Source organism: Bos javanicus, chromosome 16, assembly GCF_032452875.1.
Source record: "Bos javanicus breed banteng chromosome 16, ARS-OSU_banteng_1.0, whole genome shotgun sequence".
NCBI classification, from domain to species: domain Eukaryota; kingdom Metazoa; phylum Chordata; class Mammalia; order Artiodactyla; family Bovidae; genus Bos; species Bos javanicus.
In genome coordinates, this window is record NC_083883.1 from 79,820,288 (window position 1) to 79,843,667 (window position 23,380).

The window sequence follows — 23,380 nt, forward strand, 5'->3', positions numbered from 1 at the left end:
AGAACTATTCTAGAATTTAGAAAAACTCTGAAGATAGCCTAAGCACCCTGTAATATGTTGTCTCTGTGCGTCTCAGAGGAACGAGCACAAAGACCAGAAGTTGCTGGGTTAGCATATTAACAAAGATCTACCAACAATCACAAAGGTGAATTTATATTCCACACTAGCTCCAGATGGAACAAATACTATTCCAACTAAATCGTGAGGGTTAAGTTTAAAGAAACTTTATATTAGCTTATTTTTAAGCAGATAGTAATATTCCAACTAGAGCGACCATGTAGCAGTTTCTCTGTAACTTAAGGTCGAAGCTGCTTCTGTTTCTGACAACACGGACACTTCAGGAGGCTCTGGCCACTTCCTTTCTGTTGTCTTTTGCAGAGCTTGAATCCCTACATGTGCATGTATCGATGCAGACACATTAGAATGCACAAGTACACACAGACTTGGGCAGAAAACCACCCACAATCCCATCACCCAGACATAACACAGCCAGCCCTTCTAGACTTTTCTTTACGTGCTCGTTCTTAGAAAAAGAAAAAGGAATGATCCTATACTTTATTTTACAGCTCCTTGCTTCTTTTTTTAAGAAACTGAATCAATATCGAGCATTCTCCCATTTCTATGAAATCCCTTTTTTAAGCACTGGGCGGCTTACGGGATCTCAGTTCCTTGACCAGGGACTGAACCCAGGTCACGGCAGTGAAAGCACAGAATCCCAGCCAGAAGGCCACCAGGAACTCCTCCCAAAAGCATTTCTAACGAGCGCACTCTAGAAATAGAGAGGGCTGGTCGGCTCGTCTGCACATCTAGAACGCTTCCACCTCCCACTTACAGGCCGTGCTGGGACGAGCATCACTGTCACATCCACAGTGCTCCCACGGAACTCACCCCAGGATGGTAACTGGTAGCTCAAATGCTCTATGAATATTGTAAGACTTTTGACATAATTGACCTCCAGCAAAATTATACTAATTCAAACAACTGGCTGTATGGGACAGGTTAGTCCATTTCAAAGGGATGGGACATTAACGGTGTGTTTAACTTGCATGATGTCTTAAATCAAAACGCAGGAAAAACCCATTAACAAAAAATGCCAATAAACCTTCAAAATAATCATGAAAATGCAGAGGAAAAGGACTGAATTTCCCCTTAATCAAAATGGCAACGCTTCTCAGAAAGAACTATCTGGAGTTGGTGAGACCGGGCATAACCTGGGCACTTTCTGACAGTGAAGCTGAGAGAGCACGCGCACACGTTTCTGGAGGCGAACTTAGCGGTGTCAGAACCTTGAGAATCTTCCAACTCTAACCTACACTTACAGACTCAGTGCAGTAACAGAGAGAGGCACAAACAACTACACACAAAGGCATCACAGCTTTATATATTTCATCATCACAACAGTGAAAAATTACCAACAACCAGTAACAGGGAAGCAACAAACCAGATTTTTAAAAATACACAGAAAAATCATAAAAAGGACAAAAACTAGGGAAAACTGAAAGGAAATATGACAAAATGTTAATTAAAAAGTTTTCTAAATGTTGAATGTTTTTTTTTTTTTATATCTTCCTTCTTCTTAGCAATGAACATTTGTTATCTTGATAACCAGAAAAAGCAAAAGAAACTTACATATAAACTTTTTTCTTTTGGTAAGGTAAAAATGCTCCCAAATCCCCTTTCTGTTCTAGAGTTTTATCTTCTGCATCTTGGCTCATACTGTTAATGGACTCTGTGCACCTACAGGGTTATAACTTAAAATATGTTTGCTTCTAAATGCTGTCCTATGATCTCTAGAGGGTTCATGAAAGTATTTAAAATTTGTTTTTCTTTAGGATGAGATGATTTATATGAGCTTTTAACAGCATAGTAACTTAGCAATTAAGGCCCACCTATGGCACGTGTAGCAATAAAAGATGTTTTCCTTGCACAAGGACAATCAAGTGTGACAGAAGGCTGGACACAAGGAAGAGAATTGGTTACTTATTCTCCAGCTCACTGCCCTGTGCAGCAGGCATCTGGAAACAGAGCAAGGAAAGGGGATTGGGAAGAGGCCTTTGGGGTTATTTGTTCATTCGTTAGAAACATTCAGAAGCTGCCCTGAGATGCTGGCGTAAAACCTAGAGTCGCAAACGCCCGTTTCTCTCCCTCATTCCCGCTAAGGGATAAGATCCAGGCAGACACATAAGACAACTCCATCATTCAGGGAAGGCATGCTCCTCACTTTCCAGAACACATTTTTCAAGTTATCAGTTGGGTTTTAGTGGGTCCCCTCCAGCACCTTTTAAAAGATGAAATAAAATATATCAGAGGGCGATAACAAAGATGTGTGTGTGTGCACACTCAGTCATGCCCAACTCTTTGTGACCCCGTGGACTGTCACCCACCAGGCTCCTCGGTCCATGAGATTCACCAGTCAAGAATACTGGAGTAGGTGCCATTTCCTCCTCCAGGGCATCTTCCTGACCCAGGGACCGACGCCAGGCAGATTCTTTACCACTGAGCCACTTGGGAAGCCCAATACTGAAGACATGTTGTATGAAAACTGTATCTGCCATCTGATTTGTATCAGGTGATGGACGGTGCCGTCACGGGGAGAGTTTGAAGGCTTCTTCTATTCTAATGTAGTGAAGAAACAGTGAAACCAACATTCTCCCCCACCCCTGATCAGACTGAAACCCCAAATCAAGTATTCCTGGAAAGTATGAAAAAGTAACGTGGGGCAGAAGGATCCCGTAGTTATGCCCTAACCTAACCTGAACCCCAAACCACAGGAAGTGTTGGCAGCGCGGCCACACGGAGCCCTGGTCTGTTTGTTGACGCTTGGTTCCCCTGTGACACCGTAATTACACAGACTGCGGTGCTGCAAACCCCAGGCTCTCTGCGCCCTACTCCTGGCCAGACTGCTCCTTCAAAGCCTCCCTTTGTGAACTGGACGCACAGCCCAGATGAAACTCTCCAACCCAACCTCCTGCGTTCACTGCAACCTCTCTCCCCGCGGCCTTTCAAGAGGAGGCTTTTCTCCACTCACTTAACACTCACAGGGCACCTGCCACAGGCCCGGCCCCGAGGCAGGGACAGAGTGACCGGCAGGGCCCGTCAGCCTGTGCTGGGCTCCCGCAGGGACATACACCTGCCTGTCGTGGGGTAGGGGCAGACTCTGAGAGAGGCGACCACCGCGGGCCGAGGGCCCTGCAGGAAGTTTGGGGTTTACCTTAGCCGAGGAGCAACACTGAGTCCTTCTAGATGAGACAGACTGCACGGTGGCAAAACGGAGGCTGGGAGGAGAGGAAGACAGTTAGTGGAGAGACCAAGGGACTTTTCTTGGGGTGACTGAGAACCCAGCCACCTGCTGAAACGGGGAGAATTCGGAAGGATCGGGTTTGGGGGCTGGGAGGTCTCACCCCTCTGCTTTCTAAAAGCTTTCTGAAAGCTCCCCTCCTGTTTTGGGCCCCAGGGCGTCTGGCTCCGGCCCTGCCCACGTGTCTCTTGGTGGGTCTCCCAAGCATCTACAGGCCCCAAAGGGAATGCTCTAGAAAGGGCTCCTCTCCTCGCCAAGTCCTGCCATGCTCCTGGAAACCCTCTGGATCCGAGGGGCTGCCACCCATGCCCTCACCCCTCCGAGTTCCTAACACCCCGCTCGGCACCGTCCGACCGGCCCCCACAGCAGGGTCGGCCTCTGGACTAAACCCCGCTGCCTCGGCCTCCACCTCCCGTTCCATCCGACCCACACCCGCGGCTCTCCTGCCCCAGGGCTCTCTCCTCTCCCTGCCCGTCTGACATCCTTCCCCACGGCAGTTCCGTCCTGCCGCCTGGCCAGGGGGTGCCACCTGCCCCGCGGTCGCGGTGGTGCCCAGGCCTGGCCTCCTTTCCTCGAGGCCATGCTGCCTGCCTGACGTCCCCAGCCCCTGCCCCGGAAACTCCCAATCCCCCCTCATCACTCCGGGCTGCTGCCCTCTGTCACTTGACTTTAACTAAGGTCAAGAGGAAGGGCCACGTCTGAGTCTTAGCTTCTCCATCAGCTAGTGGAGCCTGGCACGCAGTCCGACTGTTACAGGTGATACCCTACCTTGAACATGGACATACTGAAAGGGAAGTGATTCTTGAGTTGAAGAGTGACGTCATCATTTTAGCTCTTTCACCAAATTCACCTAGTCTGTTACGTTTGACTGGAAACACCGCCCACCATGAAAGGGACATAAAACTGGCTTCTCACTTTCGGGGACTGGCTTCACGTGGATCTACTTTTGCTCCCCCTGCAACCAGGGGCGTAAATCTGCAGCATCCCTGGCTGGTTAGGATCCACTTGGCAGCACAGAATACTGAATCATCGACTTGTTAGAAACGTTAAGGTATGTTTCCCTTTTTTGGGCAATTTTAAAATAAAAAGCTAATATTGAAAATTATTAAAAGTGTGTGGCATTAAACCTGCTAGAAAAGACTGATGTCTGTGTTATCAGCATGTTCAAGTGGGAAGTCTCAAAAGTGAGGCCAACCTGTTACACGGAACTATGATATTACTATTCATCTTATACAGGTATCTGAAGCAATTTGTTTTGCTAGAAATTCTCAACTGTCCTAGTTGAACTAAATCCTTAAGCAATAAAAAGTATGAGCTGCCTCTTAATGAGATAATGATGACAAGGTGCTGGTTTGCATTGAGAAGCACCTATATCCTCCAAGATGAGGTGTTTTATGCCTGACATCCACTCGTGTGGAATACTGAAGTCAGACCCCAAATACTAGCAACAAGTTTTGTTTTCCTTTCTACTATTTGTGGGGAAAGATTGAGTGGGAGAGCTGACTATATAATGAGAAGTCCCAGAAAAACCAGTCATCAGATTATCATCCCAAGCAGCAAAAAACCACGTGACATTTTTGTTTTTAAAAATATTCTCTATCTTCAATTTCCCAGTTCATCCTCTAAGCAAGTCTTAAACAGCTTCAGAAAGATTCAATAGACGACAAATCAAAAAATACAGTTAATGTGTAATAAACACTAGTTTCTACTCTTGACTATGTCATTTTCTATTTTCTCTCTAAATTAGTTATTCTGAAAACAAACTGCATGGTATTATAAACAACCCTGATACCATTATACAACTCCCTTTTCTAAGAAAATTGTATTTTCTCTTATCTACTTATTAGTATTTATTAAGAATGCTGTGATGAATAACAAGAAGACAAATTTCTCTATAAACTGTTATATTTTGGGGAAACAAAATGCGGAAGGTGGTCATAATTATACTAAATTTCCTTTATATTCATCATGCCAATGGAAACCACAAAAATAATCCAACATTGTAGAGATAGAAAACAATTTACTTTCTCATGTTCTAAAATGTCCTTTCCTCAAAAAACCTTTTCCAGTGTACAAACTGCAACATTAGCACTATCCGCTATACACACTGCGAACTGCCCACACGGCTGAGCACAGCGGCACCAACACCGCCGCGGGCTGGGATCACAACAGGGATGGGCAGAGTCTAAGAAAGGGTGAAAACAGAAACCTTCACTCCCATACATCCACTCAGCACACTTCTGCCAAGTCAACCTCTTTCAAGTAAGGCCACAGGCCTTACCTGTCACAGAGCAATTTCCTGTCCCCTCTCTGACAGTCACAGCAGTCCCGAGACCCAGGCAGGCACCCATTTTATACTTACGGGGAGAAGTCATCCAGAACAGCTTAGCAGAGGCTCGAAGCCCTGCTGCCAGGAGCTGCTCAAAGAACTCACGCCTCTGGGACCTGGGGCTCGAGCTCTGTCTGTCCATTTCCTGGAAGCCCGGCACCAGCTGGGCAGGGAGCCCCATGGAAGGTGGAGGGGGTCTGGGCTGGGCTACACTCACACGGCCGCTCTGCCCTTTCCACCGTCTCTGTTCACCAGTAAGATGAGGGGATTATGATCCTGCCTTCCAGGCTTGTCGGGAGAACTAAATGAGGCGAAGTATGCCAGCTCTTATACAAAGTAGGTGTTCGGTAATTGGTAACGGCCCACCACCACAAAAGCCAGCAGAACCTCAGGAACGGGGTTCTTCACCCAGTTCAGGACACGTGCTTGGGGTGACAGGGCACACATCAATCGGGCTCCTGGGGGTTCACGCAGCTCCAAAATCAGACATTCGGGCCGATGGAGCACAGTTCCAGGTCACCTGTAATAACCTGCTCCTCCCAAGATGACAGGCCCCCTCCCTGCTCCATGCATGTCCAGAACGGCTGCTGATCTGAAGCAGTGATTTGCACGCCTCACGAGAAGGGGTTATCAGATAACACACACAGCTGAAGGCTGGTCTTTAAGGGACATTTCCTTTTTAAAGAGAAGAGAGTCTTGGAACAAAAGGGAGATTAGTTATCTCTTCCTTCACTAGTTTGTGTTTTGATGCTTTCAATATAAACATGAAATTAATATAAATAAGGAATTTTAGCTAACTACAAATAGATTTATTCTCATTAAAGAAACTAGGCTGATCCCAAACTCTGAATATCACATAATAATCCTAAACCCATCACCATGGTGAGCCAGAAATTGTCCAGCATGCACCAGAATCGTTATAGTGCTGAGTCAAATCTCCAGATGCCTCTAATACTCCATCAGCGATTTTAATTTAAAATTTAAGAAGCAGGAAGTTCCTTCAATTAACTAGTATCACTGTCAGATAAAACAATGAGAGTAACTGGCTTTAAAACAAGCTTAAAAATGAAATCACTGCATCAGGTAGGCCCAAGGAGGCTTTTGAGCAAAGCTTCTGGGTAAAAATCACCCCGTCTTTGACCACACACAGCCCTGTACGCATCTCTTACACAGAGACTGGTCAGGTCATCTACATATTCCAGGAGCTCCCCTGGCCTGCTCCCTGGTCACCTCAATAGAGGCGGCCTGAGAGACACGTTCTGTGCTGGGAAATCTTTGCTGTGGGGGATGTCTAGCGACATCCCTGGTCTCTTTCCACAAGACGCCAGGAGCAGACAGCCTGGCTCCAAGCTGTGACAACTGCACCTGTCTCCAGAAACCCCCCATCATCCCCCAGAGGGCAGAACAGCTCCGGGCTGGGAACCATTGCCTCTCCTGTCTCTCCTTGGGCGTCGCAGTGCATGGGGCGCGACCTGGCAGGTTAAGGAAGGTCATCAGCTCCAGCCCCTGGGCTGGAGCTCCGTGCGCCGTTTCACAGACAGGAAACTCAGGTTCAGACGATGAAGTCACTTCACTCCCATCCAACGCAGAGCCTCACTGCTAAGTCACGTCCAGCTGTAAAGTTTTCTATCTGGACCTTTCCATAAGGCCAGAATACCCCTGATGAGAGAAGGCACAGTGCGGCGGGGTAGAGTTCCAAACAAAACAAGCCCCACCAGACTTAGAATCACCAAGGGGTTTCACCACTTCTACCCAATGTGCGGCCTCCCCCGGGTCTCTATGCCTCACCAGGGATGTGGAAACGTCGGGCCCACCCCCAGCACAAGGCACGCGTGCCGACACCCGGGTGTGTCAGCCCTGCGGTCTTACACCCCCACGCGGGACAGCAGCCCCTGCGGGCCTTCCTCCCCCAGGGCCCCCTCCCACCTCCCACACCCCCCGCCAGGCCTCCCTGACTCCCTGCAAGCACACACCCCAGCCCGCAGCCTGCGACGCGCCCGGCCGCCCCGCTCCCCTACTGGGGTGCAGGGCACTCTGTCCTTTATCTCTAACCGCCCAGGACGCTGCCTGGCACCCAGGCGTTTGACTGGTGGATTGACTTTAAAAGCTAAGCCGACTGTAACGGTGGTGGCGACGGACGTCACCGTGTACCGCGTGTACCAAGTCACCACGCTGCACACCAAAAGCGAGGACAAAGTGACATGTCAACTAGGCTCAGTTTATTTAAAAGGTGAACAGAGGAAACCAGAGAAATTCCAATTAAGTCCCTGCGGGGTCGGGATGGAGTTTGATTCTCCCATCGAAGGGAAGCCAAGGAGAAAGTGTGGGAGCCTCAGTGGAAGTCTTAGGGCAGCGCTCCGCAGACATCCTGGAGGCCCTGGCTCCGCTGCATCTTCGACTCGAAGGCCCAGGTGGGCAGGGCTGAGACGCTGCGGGTCTCACATGCCCAGGTGATGCCCACGGCGCAGGTCCACCTTGCACAGCCCGCCCCGGGACAACCACACAGGGCACCTGGGCAGGGTCTTATCAACGCTGCTCCGAAAGGAGACTCGGGGCCACGGAAGACTAACCAGAGTGGCCTGCCCGTGGAAAGCACACTCGTGTGTAACTCTGTACCGCCTGCCTTCTAGCTTCAAAGGCCAAGGAGGTGCACAGAGAGCCTGCGCATCCCAGACTAAGCAATCCCAGGTTTACACGACATCTTGTCCACAATGTGATGACCATCTATATACATTTTGGTCTTGTTTGGGCAGTAATATACTGGAATCTGTAATATTTAAAAATATTAAGCTTAATTCCTGATTACCATACAATAAATACTGATGATGAATGTGTCTCATTCAGTGAGGGATAGCAAACGCTCTTTTCCACAGTCACTGAATGCCGCAGGACTGCTTCAGCATCACCTACGGAGCAGGGGACACGGCAGGCCCAAGAGCAGGCGGCCGTCCTCAGTCTGAGGTAGCAACAATGTAACTGTGACTAAAATTAAGAGCAGCACTGAGCATCACCATCTCCAACTTACAAAAGCAGGTTTGCCTCTGAGAGCCTCTGTAACAGGAGAACGCTCCCTTTAGTTTTATTACAAAAGGCAACTTTAAGTAAGCAATGCGCAACTATCAAAATGTCTTTAAAAAAAATTACCCCTAATTTAAAATCAAGTGATGCTATATTTCTAACAGAAAAAAATGACTAAAACTTATATTATTTATGGATTAATAAGTTTCAGCTAACCAAGATGTTTGATAGAAAAAAAATGACAGGAAAATCACAGAATTTTTAAGATACCCACTTCCAAAGTGCAAACCAAGTTTATGATTTCTTGGTTCTAATCAAATACCCAATAGTGATTATTCCTAAAAGATAATTCGCTTCACATGTTACTCTCTTCGGTGTTTAACTTTTACCTTCCAACAGAAATTTCTAGAAATGCACTGCAATTTTATCAAGTGAGAACTTTCAGTTTTCTTCAAGATCTTTAACTCACATTTTACCATCAGCCTGACTGGTGCCACCCAACACCTGCGGGTCCCCTGAAAGGTCTCAAGTGGATGTTCTTGAAACACAGGCAGAAACCGTACGTGAACAAAGAATTTCAAACACAGGTGAAGCTCAATTTTCTAGGCATGTTGATCAGAAATGGGTTTTTTCCAAAGCCCAAGTCAAGCTGGGTTCAGGTAGGCAGTGGTTGCTCCCTCTTGACAGGCTAAACTTTCTTCCCCTGTCTTCAGAATCTCAAGAGCTCTGAATATATTAATCTTATTTATTGCTGAGCTACGTACCCACCATCTGTTCTTACTGGTATTTCATCAGAAAATTCTTTCTTTAAGGAATATATTCAGCCCTAGTAATTTGTGTCCTGAATATTTTGTTGGGCAAGGAGTACTGAGGATAAATTTGAGTACCTAAATAACTGTTTACACCTGGCTTTTAAACAAAATCATTAGCTGAAACATGAAAGAAAATTCTACAAATATTTTAAATTTCTTTTCTCACATTCAGTTGCCAAGATTCCAACTGATATTTCAGTACTGAACGTTTTTAACAAACAGTACTTTCAGGCCATTCAAAATGTTTTTGTATTTTAGTTCCAGATGGAGTACTGGTTCAGCTGGGTGGACTGACTGAATATAATCCAGAGGGATCATTGCTTGTTAAATTATAAAACACGCATACAACCTGTCCTCCTTTTCACACGTCATTTACACCAGCATCATCGGCAAAAATACTATTATGTCATTAATAGTCCTCTCCTCTTCTTGCCAAACACCAATTTCAGAGGTTTAGTAAAACTCAGAGTGAACAAAATGAAAGGCTGTGATTTTCTTATTCATTCTATCAGTCTTCTATAGAAAATTTCCCCCAATCTTATTTTGTCTCCACCGTGCACTCCTGCGTCTCCCCGGCAGGAACCCACAGGAACCCACGTCAGCTTGGCACCACTGCCAGTCTTCCCAAGCTGTCTCACTCAGCCCTTCAGGACCCTTCAACGATACGACCAGAGGAAACGCCCTTTAATACCAACCTCCCGGATCCCTCTTCCCTCTACACCTACAGTCCTTCCTTTTCAAAGACGAATCTGCCGTAACAGTTCTAATACTCTGAACATGTTCTGTTCAACGTTTATAGGTTTTTTATATTCACATAAATCCTTACGTTTATGTGAATATAAAATAGGTTTTTTATATTCACATAAATTCTCAGAGTAAACTATGTTAAATCTAGTCATAGCCTGATTATTTTCCTTACTAATTAAGCAATTTAAAACGTTAGCGAGAAATGGGCTCAGATTTTTCTAAACCTTAAAAGATCAGCTAAATTACCAACACCTCTAAGAAAAACACACAGCTAACTATACCAAATGTGACTGAGTATAGAAACACCTACAATATCTTAGTGGACTTCATTAAAAACAAGCTAAACGTCTATAACTTCTGCAGGACTGTCTCCCGAATCCAGAAAAATAAAATTCCACAGTAACTTACCTCACAAACACAACCCTCAACAGTATTAACCCCATTTAAAGATGTTCACTGAAGGTCTACTTACAGCAAAAGTGCAAAGTACTGCAAGATCAAGGTTTTTTTAATGTAATCACTAACAGGCACTTTTACTGTTTGGGCCCCTAAGTAAGAGAGGGCACCTTCAGAAAGGATTTTTCCAGTCCTGCTCTCAAGGTCAAGGCTGTCTACCAGAGTCCCAGAAGGATACCCATTTACAGCTCTCACCACCCTCCATAAAGAAGGAACTCTCAAATGTTTGCACTTGGCTTTCTTGTAGGAAGAGCCTAGTTTATGCACAACCAAACATAAAACAGTTATACTGCTGATCCTGTCACTCAATTTTGCAATCCACTCCTTAAAGAAAAAAAAAACAATCTAAAGTATCACTTTCAGACTTAAAAAATCTGCATCCCCAAAATCAAAACTTGAGTTCCCAACTAAAATTAACTTTCCAATAGATAATGCTTTAAAACAAGATTCTTATTCAAATTAGAAAGAACGGATGAGCCATCACAAGTTAAAATTAAACATTTTGCAATGCAAACCTTAGGGAGTTCCCAACTTTTTACAATCACACTTTTCCACTGTCATAACCAAGTACGCCTTTATATACTGTACTTGTCATTTTTTCTTTCTTTTGTGGGTTGGGAAGGGCAACTCAAGAGCTTTTGTCTTAATCCCTAAATTCTGTGCATATTCACTTCATCACATGTAACAGTAATTTTGACTCTAATCGTTTTGATGAGAAAGTCACTTAAAATTCTCACCAACCAATGGAAGCTATGTGACTTTGAGTTACTAAAGCAAAGATAACAATATATAAACACAAAGATTAGCCATCTTTTTCCTAGTTGGGAATGTAAACACAAGTTCACCACGGTTGTCTGTTATTTATTAATTGCTCCACAATGAACTACAGTTCATACCAAAGTACCCAAGGAAGCCTAAACTGAAAAATCACAAAAGAACTGTTTTCCCATCACAGAGCTCCTTTACCCTCTGATCACTTACCCTCCAGGACCCCCAACAGTACTGGGCTGTTTTACAATCCCTACTTCCCCTTCAAATCCTGTTCCCTCTGGCCTCCATTCTAAGAGATCCCTACCTCTCTCCCTGAACACACCACCTCTCCCCACTTCTCCGAAACAGGCAGCACATTTTCCCCTGTGGAGTGTAAGGTCCAAATCATTACATTTTTCTGTGGCTATTCATCTACATTTCCCAAGAAGATACCTATTTCAACACAAAACATGCTTTATTTACAAGGCTTTTATCTTGCACAGTGTATTTCAACCCAGCTAGTCACTCAGGCTACCTGAGGTACAGGCTTCGTGTTATTAAAAACTCACAATTATTCCTTCCAGACAAACAGGCTGTGGGCTTTCATTCTGGCCAATACACTTATGCAGGAAGCTACTTCCGTGCAAGTGAAGAACCACAGTAGTTGACTGTAGTTATTATGCGCTGTTAACACATTTCTTTGTTGATGGAAAAGACTGAACTATTGTCTAGCCTAGCATCTCGACAGTACTTATTATCAGATGAGAAACTGCAAAGAATTATCAATTCTATTCATTATTTGACCAGCTTACCATAAAACTCTATAGCTTTATGTAACCTGAATGTATTCCATAAATGCTAACAGATAAAAGAAATTTTAATACTGAAAACCACTGTTCCATGCTTTTTAAGTATTGCCTATGTTATTTATACGACAAAAGTTCAATGTTTAAACAGCCTTCTAAAGAAAGGACCCTTAACCTGAATTTTTTTTACCATTACCAGGTTTTGGTGGGGGGGAGTTCTTGTGAGCCTATGTGATGGGCTTGTAAATTTTCATGTGCAAATATATTTCTGCTAATGCAGGGGGCGGGGAGACATCCACTCCATAATGAGCTGCCCAGAGTCCATGACCCTAGAAATGCAATGCAACTCTTCCCAAAGGTTCACAAAGAATTCAAATAGAATCTGCTTATGTTACACTCACACAGTCAATACTTTCTGAAAAAGGAAGAGAGGTAAAAACAAAGCAGAAATAATCTGAAAAATGCATGCCCTCTTTACGGTAACGATCTCCTTTAAAACCATATAATCTCAGAGAATTTGGGGGCTTTTGTAGATCTTTTTTTTTTTTTTTTGATCAAGGGTTAAGGACATAAGAATTCCCAGATGCTGTCTTCATGCTAATGTGCATTTTAAGGAATAAATTATCAAGGAGATAGAGAAATAACAAGTGGAAACTGAAACAACACCGTTGCTCAAAATCTATCAGAAACCGTCTATCGCACTTAGAAGGCACAGCAGGCTGGAGGAGCCCCTCAGAACTGTCCTCGTGAACACCAGACGGCCAACATCCGTGGGCCAGAGCCACGCCGCCTCCCGCGACAACGCGAGGCTGGCAGCACAGCGCTGACGGAGGAGCCTCGCGTCACATCCCAGAGACGAGCTCCTGTCGTCGCGTCTCAGAGCACACAGAGACCGTGGCACTGTGAAACGGCAGTCTTCAGGCGCAGCTCACTAAAAATGGAGCTCTTTAGTCCAGCAGTCAATTCTTTTCTGAGGGAAATTCTCCAGTTCAGCAAGAACTTAGGAATTCGGAAGCTAAGAACTGTGTGGCCTCAGGAGGCTGGACTGCTCAAACTCACGCAGTTCAGGCTTGAACGCTACTCATGACAAGTGACTACGAAACCAGACACCAGAGGTGAACCAAAAGTTATGCCTCTCTCGTCTGATGAGTGTAATACAGAAAAACTATCTGAGGTAGAAATATTTGTAAACTGCAATTTTTAAAAAAACTTGTACAGATTTTTCCCCATTTTTTTTGTTTTCATTATTGAATAAGATAACCTTACAAATCACTAACAGGCAACTGCCAAATTATGGTAGACCTTATCTTGAATTCACAGCAGCGAAGTCCAAATTCAAAGCATATTTCCCTACTTCATACCCTAATATGTGACGAGTAAAATCTTAATTTTAAAATTATCATATTCAGATAGACATTCCATGCAAAGGATAAAAAGGGGGGAGGGTCAGTAGACGAACAAAATTAATGCTAAGGTTAATTAATGTTACGGTTAATCTAGAACACAGAAATAAGTCACCGGTGCAGAAGACATCATGAGTTGGATTTTAACGCAGCATCAGTGAGATTTCACTTAGTGCTCTTGTTCAAGAAAACGACCAAATCTAGGGAATAATCTTGGCAAAGAGAAAACAAATTTCCTTTCCCTAATTAAATGGCTCCATGAGTAGACAGCCTCTCTACAGAGAAATCCACGTTTACGCTTAACATGAATGTATCATTTGTCTACATAGTATGATATACGAAAAAAGCAAAGCCTCAAACACCTATTCTACCCTCTAAATTTCAAAGCATAATTTTTCTCACAGATTTTACACACACATACAATTCTTCCCCTTTATCTTTAAAACTTAACATACATACTAACTTTCAAACCTTTTCTGCATCCTCAGTATTTACATGTCTTGGCTCTCTCCCTCTAATATCTATACTCACAACTTCTTGAAACACTGTTAAACTATGATTTAAAAATGTTTTCTTCCCTACTAAAAATGCTCAGGGCCACCTTCGTATCATACTGTTCTTTCATTACAATCTTCTGGGGTTAAAAAGGATGCACCTAGAACCCAGAGATATTGGAATCTGGTTTAAAATGAAACCTCAATAAGTAATCTCTCTGGAATAATATTTGGGATGGCTAACCGCATTTCCATGTTCTAACTTCCATACTATTAAGTTTCTATTGTTGCATACGCCTCAATTTGAAGAAAATATTCAACCAATTTTCAAGTAAAATAAAACCTAGAAACATAAAACACTCAAGTTAAAAACACAGACATAAAATCCCAGTCCCTAAACTGCAGGTTGTATTACTGACATAAGTATTTTATGAAATGTATTTAAAATAAAAACCTGAAAAATGTGGCTGGATATTAAGTGATATCTCCTTTCTTCGATTTTGTGATTAACAGGTCTTTTATTGGTAGTAAACTAGAGCAAACAATCAGAATAGTACATATGCAGTATTCAGTACACACAATAAAAGTTAAAGGAATTCAAAACCTGTATAAAACAAAACACTGGAGAAAAAAATCATACAGCTCAAGAGATACAGTGGGAAAGGTCCTCTCCATCCTGACTGCAGCTTGTACTCTGCGCCCAACAGGACTGACAGCACTCACCAAGATAACACAGACTTTTAGTGCTGCGTGTATTTAAGAGGATTAAACACGTTTTCTAAGAATCTTGCAATGACAAATAAGTGACACTTTCGCTGGTAAAGCAGACCTTTAAAAGAGGAAAGTGGGGATAGGAAATTAACTATTTTGTAACCATTTTAAATAATTTCTCATTTTCCAAACACTGCTTTCATAACAGAAGTGTTTTACACTTGCACAATATTAATTACTTTATTATACATGGAAGCCTGTGTTAGGCTCATTACACAATAAGACTGCAAACAGCCAGTGGTACTTTTCTGACGTCAGAAGAGTACATAAGACTGAAACATCACGAAAAGTACATAAAAAACTCATCAGCATAAACATCAAAGTACATTAAAAATATAATCAGGAAAAAAATACAATTGCTAAAAAGTGGTTTAGAGCAGAGCCACTGTCTACCAGTGGCCTCAAATGGCAATTAGCGTTCAAAGCAAGTTTGGATGACTTTACAGGACCCTTCTACAATACTGACTAACGCACCCTTTTAACATGTACATTACACAGGCTGCAATTTCACAAAGAGGTGCTGATGTCATTACTTACTAAAGGAGATACTTTAACCCTCACACTGGCTCTGTCACCAGCTGGAATTACCACCTTATTAATATCCACAGCTCCGAGTATGTGGGGCTTTATTATACATGGACATCTGTGTGGGCTGTTTTTTAAAAGGGGGAGGGGGATGTTTGACCTATCGTTTGGTGTTTGGATGCCATAGGCATAGGAAATGCACGACGAATCATGCATTGGAATGTGAATCATTCTAGAATTAAAACTGTTCAGACAGGGAGCAGAGGGAACCAGGAAGGCCTAGAACTCTTAAGAGAGGACAGGTTAAGAACCAAAATAACAAACTCCCCCAGAGTGTGGGTGACATGTAATAACAGAGACAGAGAACAATGTTTTTAGGCCATGTATAAATACCACACACCCCAAACCTCAAAGAATTATGTAATTCCAACTTGGGTTCTAATACTGGAACCAACCAACCACGTGGGTTTTAACACTGTGCCCATCAGCTCTGGATGGAGTCACAGTCTTCTTACTGTGACTGGGATAAGGAGAGGGTGCTTTTTCTTTTCCTTCTCTTATTAAAGCTATCATTCCAGGCTTTGATCAAAGATCCAAGAATATTTGTTCTACCAGGCTGGAATGAATGTGGTTTGGAAGATCAGAGTACATTTAAAAGCTGCAACAAAATATAGGTAGCCAACATCTCAGAATTTTGGATCAGCCCAGATGGAGACAGCAAATTGAAATGTTTTCGATCCCTTAAATGATGAAACGTGTATCACATCAGCCCAGATAGAGCAATTTGAAATGTTTTCGATCCCTTACTTATGTGATGAAATGTATTATCATACTATCTGTAAATTGGATATTCCATTACAGTGATAACGTACAGAATTCCCATGCGTTATTACACTTTCCTGAGAGTAAAGCAATTAGAATAACCTTAATCCTAGCAACAAAGTTTTTTTTTGTGGTTTTTTGTTTTGTTTTGTTTTTTTTGTATGATTTTTTTTTTTTTTTTTTGCATTTAAAACTTTTGGGCTATTCCCTGACAATCTATACATGTAAATTTGATTGCTAAACATTGTCACTTCGAATGTCAAACTATTTTAATCTATTGATTTTGATTAAAAATCATAATACAAACAGAGCTAAAATCACGCTAACAAAATAAACTAAATATGAAAAGTTGCATTGAAAGGGCATTACATTATTCTTAATAGGATCGTGTAGAAACATTCCAATGGCAGTGTTCTCAAAATAAAACAAAATTACATTAGAAGACCTCCAGCCTGGTCACTCCTGGGACCTTACCTGTAACTCTGGCTGGTGGGGGTCTTTACTCTGGTACTACATGGCTCACTAACATCAGACATCATGTTTGTATACCCTGAGAAATCTGACACTGAAGTCCTTGCTCTATGGTCCACTTCTCCATTAGAGTTAGTGATAAAGGTCATTGGCACCCTGCTGCCCGACTTGAACTGAGAACCAAACGCTTGTGCGAAGTTCTCGATCTGGTACGTTGTTCTAGGCTCTACGTCTTTCTGAGGATCTATCTGGCTAGCTAACTCCTGAGATGGAATCTGAAAGCTTGTTGAGGACTCTAAGTTTTTCTGCTGTTCCTTCTGGCTAGTCAGTTTCTGAGATGAAGACTGGAAGGCTGACGACGTCTCTAAATTCTTCTGAGAATCTATCAGGTCGTCCAGCTCCTGGGAAGGTGTCAACTGCTGATGTGTGGCATCCAAAGCGGATAAATAAAGACCTGGCTGAGACCCAAACAACATCCCAAAAGGAGGCTTTGGCAATGAAGATGGCAACACTGAGGTAACAGACTGGCCGAAACCACACTCCAAAGGAGACGTAGTGTATATCTGTTTTTCTGGGAATAAAGTGTGGTTGTGGAGAGGTGAAGACAGGCTGACAAACTGGAAACCGTGTCCCAGAGTAAAACCTGCATTCGTGGATTTTTCAAAAGCCTGTTGGAGGTATTTGGAGTATTCTTGCAACATGCTCGCCTTGTCATTTGAAGGAGTTTGGGTGCCAGGGCTCAAATTTTCCTCTTGAACCAGTTCCGAGTGTTCTCCTGAGGCGTGCAGATCCACTCGTGGCTCCGCTATACTGAAGGGGTCCTCCTTCTGGCTCTCCGACTTGTTGGAGTACTGATCCAAAATACTCTGTAAAACCTCGTCAGGAATTCCTGACTTGTCATGACAAGACTTAATCTCCGCGTTCAGGGCGGAGGAGTCAATAAGGGACAACGGGGCCTCACTGTCCAGAACACCGACGCCCGCGGACTGAATGACGGACTGCGGGGACACCATGTGCCCCACGCTCACAGAAAAGGCACTGTTGCTGCTGGCGGTTGGCAGGTATCTTCTTTTCTTTGAGAACTGCATGGCATCATCGTAGTTACTGCTTATCTGACCTTGTTTGCCACCTGTACTCTGGAGGAGACTAATGGTCTCCACGCTACTGTTTGACACGATGCCAAGGGAGCCGCTGGGTTTCCCGGACAAGGACTTCTGCCCAACCAGGTCTGGTAACGGTGACACAAAATTCAGGTAGTTTTTATCGGTGCTCTTCCTGCTTCCTTTCTTGAAGATCAGTTTTGGCACCCTCTTCTGGAGCTCGTCTATGTCAGGGCCAACGATGCCTCCACTGGAAGGCACGGCAGGCATTTCTACGGAGTAACTCTGCGTGTTTACACTGGTGGACAGGTGGGATTCACTCGCTTTCCCCGCCTTGGGCTCCTTGCTCTCAACCGCGAGGCTCTTGGACTTCGCTTTTCTCCTCGAAGAACTGGTATTTCCCTGAGACAACACAGCCAGGTTACCCACGCCGCTGTGGCTGCCGGAGGACCCAGGTTCCGCGCTGGGCGCCCCCTTGCCCAGGGCCTCCCCGCACGTGCGCCTGTGCTTCAGCAGCCGGTCAGTCCTGGAGAAGTACTGCTGGCAAGTGTCGCATCTGTATGGCTTTTCTCCGCTGTGCGTGCGCTTGTGCCTCTCCATGTGGTACTTCTGGATGAACTTCATGCTGCACTGGTCGCAGCCGAAGGGCTTCTCGCGGCTGTGGATCTTCTCGTGCCGCTGCAGCAGGTACTTCTGGATGAAGCCCATGCTGCACTGGCCGCACTGGAAGGGCCGCTCGCCCGTGTGGATGAGGACGTGCCGGCGCAGGTGGTAGGAGCTGCGGAACGCCGCGCTGCAGTGGTCGCAGACGTGGGGCTTCTGGCTCGGGGACAGCACGGAGCCCTCCCCGTCCCCCGCCGGCGGCGGCTTGGAAGAGGCGCCCGGCTTCCTCTTGGCTTTGATTCCCTGAGATTCTGGCTTTGGCCTCTTGGCCTTCTTGACGCTCGCGTCCGGCTTGGGCTCCTCGGGGCCGCGGGGGTCGTCAGTCCGGCCGAGCAGCACGTCGCGCGGGTGCGGGTGCTGGTGCGGGGCGGGCGGCGGCGGGTGCAGGGCGCTCAGGTCCTGGATGACGCCCGCGCCGCCCCCGTCCCCGCCGCCCAGCCCCGGCGCCCGCTCGTCGGCCCCCGCGAACAGCCCCCCGTAGTGGGGGTGGGGGGCGCCCGGCGGCTCGTCGGGGTCGGCCGGCTTCTCCTGCTTGATGCTGACCAGCGACTGCAGGAAGCCCCAGGGGGTCCTCTGCGCCGGGAAGGCCGCGCCGGGCGCCGCCGGCTCCTTCTTGAAAGTCACGTCCGGGGCGGGCGCCGGGGGGGGCTCGGCGGCCGGGGCCGCGGCCGGGGCGGCGGCCAGCACGCACTGCGGGGGAGGGGCGGCCGCGCCCGCCGGCCGCGCGAAGCTGGCGACCGGGGGCAGCCGGTGGTTGAACATCACCATGCCCGGCGGGAAGCTAGGCTCCATCTCCGCCCGCCCGCCGCTGCCCGCGCCGCCGCCGCCGCCGCTCAGGAACGCGCTGCCGACTTTCATGCCCCGGAGCAGGCCTGGCTGAGGAGAGGAGAGAGGAGTGGGCCGGCCGCCGGCCGCGGCGCCCCCGCCCGCCCGCCGCCGCCGCCACCCGCGCCCCCGGCCCGCGCCCGCCCGCCCGCCGCCGCCGCCGCCGCCGCCGCCCGCGCCCGCGCCCCGCACTTACGGGTCCCGCCGCCGCCGCCGCCGCCTCCGGTTAATAAAAATAACGCCGTCCTCTCCACAATGGAATTAAAAGCCTGCGCGGCACTGCGCAGCCGCGGCGCGGAGCCTGCCGGGAGCTCGGCGACCCGGCCCGAGGGCCGCGGCGCCGGCCAACGCGCCTGCGCGGCGGCTTCCGCCCGGCCGTCTGTCAATCACGCGGGCGGTTGGGCGGAGGGAGCCCCCCGGGAGGGGAGGCCCGGGGCGGCCTGGTGCGATTGGTGGGAACGCGCGCGCCGGGCGGGCTGCGGGCTGTACGGCTGCGCGGCGGCGGCGGAAGGCCTGAGGGACGCGAAGCTGCGCGCGGCGGGGTCGGCCTCTCCTGTCTCTGCGGCTTGCGGGCCGGCTGTCGCACCCGAATCCCGGCACGGACCCGGGGGAAGCTCGGGCGCCGTGGCTTCTGCCCGCTTTGCAGGGGGCGTCCAGTGCTCGGGGTTTGAGACGGGGCGCTTATGGCGCCTCTCCTGGGCTGGCACACTCTTTAATAATGGGCGCGGACCCTCTGCATTTGTGGGAGGGGCCCGCTTTGAAACCGCAGCGGAGAGAGGTACAGTTGAAAAAAGGAAAAAAAACAAACAAACATTGTCTTACTGCCAACCTACCTGAAGGCTACGGGAAGAGGAGACCGCGTGTAATCCAGGTGCGGCAACCCTGTAAAGCACGCCCACACACACACTTCATCATCATCAGATGTTTTTTAAATGCCCGCATACCTTCGCAGTCTGTCTAATGAGTCTGCCGGCCCTGTTGTGTTGCTGCCTGGCGGTCTGTGTTATTTACGAAAAATGGACCGCCAGGCCCCTCTAAGAGCCCTCCTCCGATCCACTCTCCCTTCTATAGGATACGGAGAAACGCGGGCAAAATCACTATAATTTGTTTTCTTAAGAGAAAGTCACAAAGCAAAATCATGAAATCACTGATCAACAAAAATCGAACAAATATATATTCATTGCTTAATGTACACACAAGGAAGGCACCCACTTTCATGTTAAGCACGTAGAAACTTAAGACAGCAACTTTCCTAACCAAGACTGTATGTAAATCCCAGACTTTTTTTTTTTTTTCAGATAAAAACCAGCCTTATGACAATAATTTCTTTGCATGGCACATTTTAATAATGAAATTACAAGTCCATTGCTTCACTAGTCCATTGAAATTACTAGTCCATTGCTGGTATTTCTAGCCAAATAACTTCTCATGGTTAAATAAGAAATGACGTCTCATTGAAATTTCCCAACTGGAAACTTAAAAATTATTATTTTATCCTTATGGCATCCGGTCCCATTACTTCAAGGCAAATAGAAGGGGAAAAGTGGAAACAGTGACAGATTTTATTTTCTTGGGCTTCAAAATCGATGCAGACAGTGACTGCAGCCATGAAATTAAAAGTTGCTTACTACTTGGAAGGAAAATTAGGAGAAGGCAGTGGCAACCCACTCCAGTACTGTTGCCTGGAAAATCCCATGGACCGCGGAGCCTGGTAGGCTGCAGTCCATGGGATCACTAGGAGTCTTACACGACTGAGCGCCTTCTCTTTCACTTTTCACTTTCATGCATTGGAGAAGGAAATGGCAACCCACTCCAGTGTTCTTGCCTGGAGAATCCCAGGGACGGCGGAGCCTGGCAGGCTGCCGTCTCTGGGGTCACACAGGGTCGGACACAACTGAAGTGACTTAGCAGCAGCAGCAGACAGCAAAAGAGCAGAGACAACACTTTGCCAACAAAGGTCCATATGGTCAAAGCTATGGTTTTTCCAGTGGTCATGTATGGATGTGAGAGTTGGACCATAAAGAAAGCTGAGCACCAAAGAATTGATGCTTTTGAACTGTGGTGTTGGAGAAGACTCTAGAGAGTCCCTTGGACAGCAAGGAGATCAAACCAGTCAATCCTAAAGGAAATCAACCCTGAATATTCTTTGGAAGGACTGATGCTGAAGCTGAAGCTCCAATACTTTGGCCACCTGATTTGAAGAACTGACTCCTTAGAAGAAACCCTGATGCTGGGAAAGATTGAAGGCAGGAAGAGAAGGGGACGACAGAGGATGAGATGTTTGGGTGGCATCACTGAATCAATGGACCTGAGTTTGAGTGTACTCAAAGAGATAGTGAAGGATGGGGAAGCCTAGCATGCAGCAATTCAGTTCAGATCATTCGCTCAGTCATGTCTGACTCTTCAATCCCATGGACTGCAGCACGCCAGGCCTAGGGGGTCGCAAAGCATTAGACACATTACTTTGCCAAAAAAGGTCCATCTAGTCAAGGTTATGGTTTTTCCAGTGGTCATGTATGAATGTGAAAGTTGGACTGTGAAGAAAGCTGAGCGCCGAAGAATTGATGCTTTTGAACTGTGGTGTTGGAGAAGACTCTTGAGAGTCCCTTGGACTGCAAGGAGATCCAACTGGTCCATTCTGAAGGAGATCAGCCCTGGGATTTCTTTGGAAGGAATGATGCTAAAGCTGAAACTCCAGTACTTGGGCCACCTCATGTGAAGAGTTGACTCACTGGAAAAGACTCTGATGCTGGGAGGGATTGGGGGCAGGAGGAGAAGGGGATGACAGGATGAGATGGCTGGATGGCATCACCGACTCTTTGGACATGAGTTTGGGTGAACTCTGGGAGTTGGTGATGGACAGGGAGGCCTGGCGTGCTGCAGTTCATAGGGTCGAAAAGAGTCAGACACGACTGATCGACTGAACTGAACTGAGCTGAGCAACTAAACAACAATAAACGGGCCTCTCTGAGCTCAAAAGCTCGTGCTCAATCGCTCAGTCACATCCAACTCTTTACAGTTCTTTGGACTGTAGCGGTCCATGGGATTTCCCAGGAAAGAATACTGGAGTGGGCTGCCATTTCCTCCTCCAGGGGATCTTCCTGACCCAGGAATCAAATTCATGTCTCCTGTGTTTCCTGCCTTGCAGGCAGATTTTTTTACCTGCTGAGCCATCAGGGAAGCTCCTCAAAAACTTAGAGACAGTATTTAATAAGTATTTTGAATAGAGAAATATTAGTATTTTTGTAACCTCGTACAACTACACTGAAGTATTCTGCCACATAAACTGCAACTTTGATACTGTCAAGTACAGTTAAGTGTTAAAAGAAAGACTGAAGATTCACAAACTTGAGGCAGGAGTATAGTATTAGTCAATGCCTATGAGAAATGAGGCTGTCCCTTTACTCGGGGTGGCAGTGTTTAATGGTAAGCTGGGATGCATATAAGCTAGTCCAAGCATGAAGGGCAGCAGGACACTCATATGAAAAGCCAACTTTGTTCCTCAGTTATCAAGATAAGAAACCTGTCATTTCTCTCCTTCACTCTGTCAGCCTTGAGATCCTCCAAGCCGACTTGCCTCTGTGTTGTACACCCCATATATCAGGAAGATGAAGAGACCCTGTAAAGGAAAATGGAGGGAAAAAGCTGTTACCGCTAATCATTTCAGCAGTAGAAATACCTGAAATAAACTTTCCTGGGGACAGACAAAAGAAGACACACTTCATCAAGGTCAATTTATTTTTCTATTTTTCAACATTAGAAGCGGTGCCTTGAGCATTTATAAGATAACAGACCAGCACATCACTTAGAGTGCTTGTGCTATTCAGTTTTCCTTAGAAATGAAAAAATAAAAATGCCATCTCAGGTATGTAGAATATGAAATTAGAAAAATCAGTATACCAGTCTCTGAAAGATAGCTGGGTAACGGAAAACAAACTCAGGAAATGTCATCAAAGGAATCAGAGAAAGAGCGCTAAGCATCAGTATTTATAACCAGTCTTTTAGACTACAGCAATTAGAATACGTTTGTCACAGTCTTCAGTGGGGTAAAAAATCTTTTTTAATATTAAAGTATAAAACAGCTGAAAGA

General features: G+C 46.2%; 1 protein-coding gene across 2 annotated transcripts; it reads right to left on the reverse strand.

Annotated features, from left to right (window-relative positions):
- Positions 1 to 14,611: 14,611 nt before the first annotated feature.
- Positions 14,612 to 19,574, reverse strand: ZNF281 (zinc finger protein 281). Of its 2 annotated transcripts, none has more exons than XM_061383721.1 (2): positions 19,487 to 19,574; positions 14,612 to 19,341 (listed from the first exon to the last, which is right to left on the reverse strand). In XM_061383721.1, exon 2 carries the CDS (start codon positions 19,321 to 19,323, stop codon positions 16,702 to 16,704), a length of 2,622 nt encoding a protein of 873 aa, XP_061239705.1. In that variant the 5' UTR covers positions 19,324 to 19,341; positions 19,487 to 19,574; the 3' UTR covers positions 14,612 to 16,701. The 2 variants fall into 2 exon arrangements, with proteins under 2 accessions (XP_061239705.1, XP_061239706.1); XM_061383722.1 differs by having other exon boundaries at positions 14,612 to 19,337; positions 19,487 to 19,569.
- Positions 19,575 to 23,380: the final 3,806 nt, after the last annotated feature.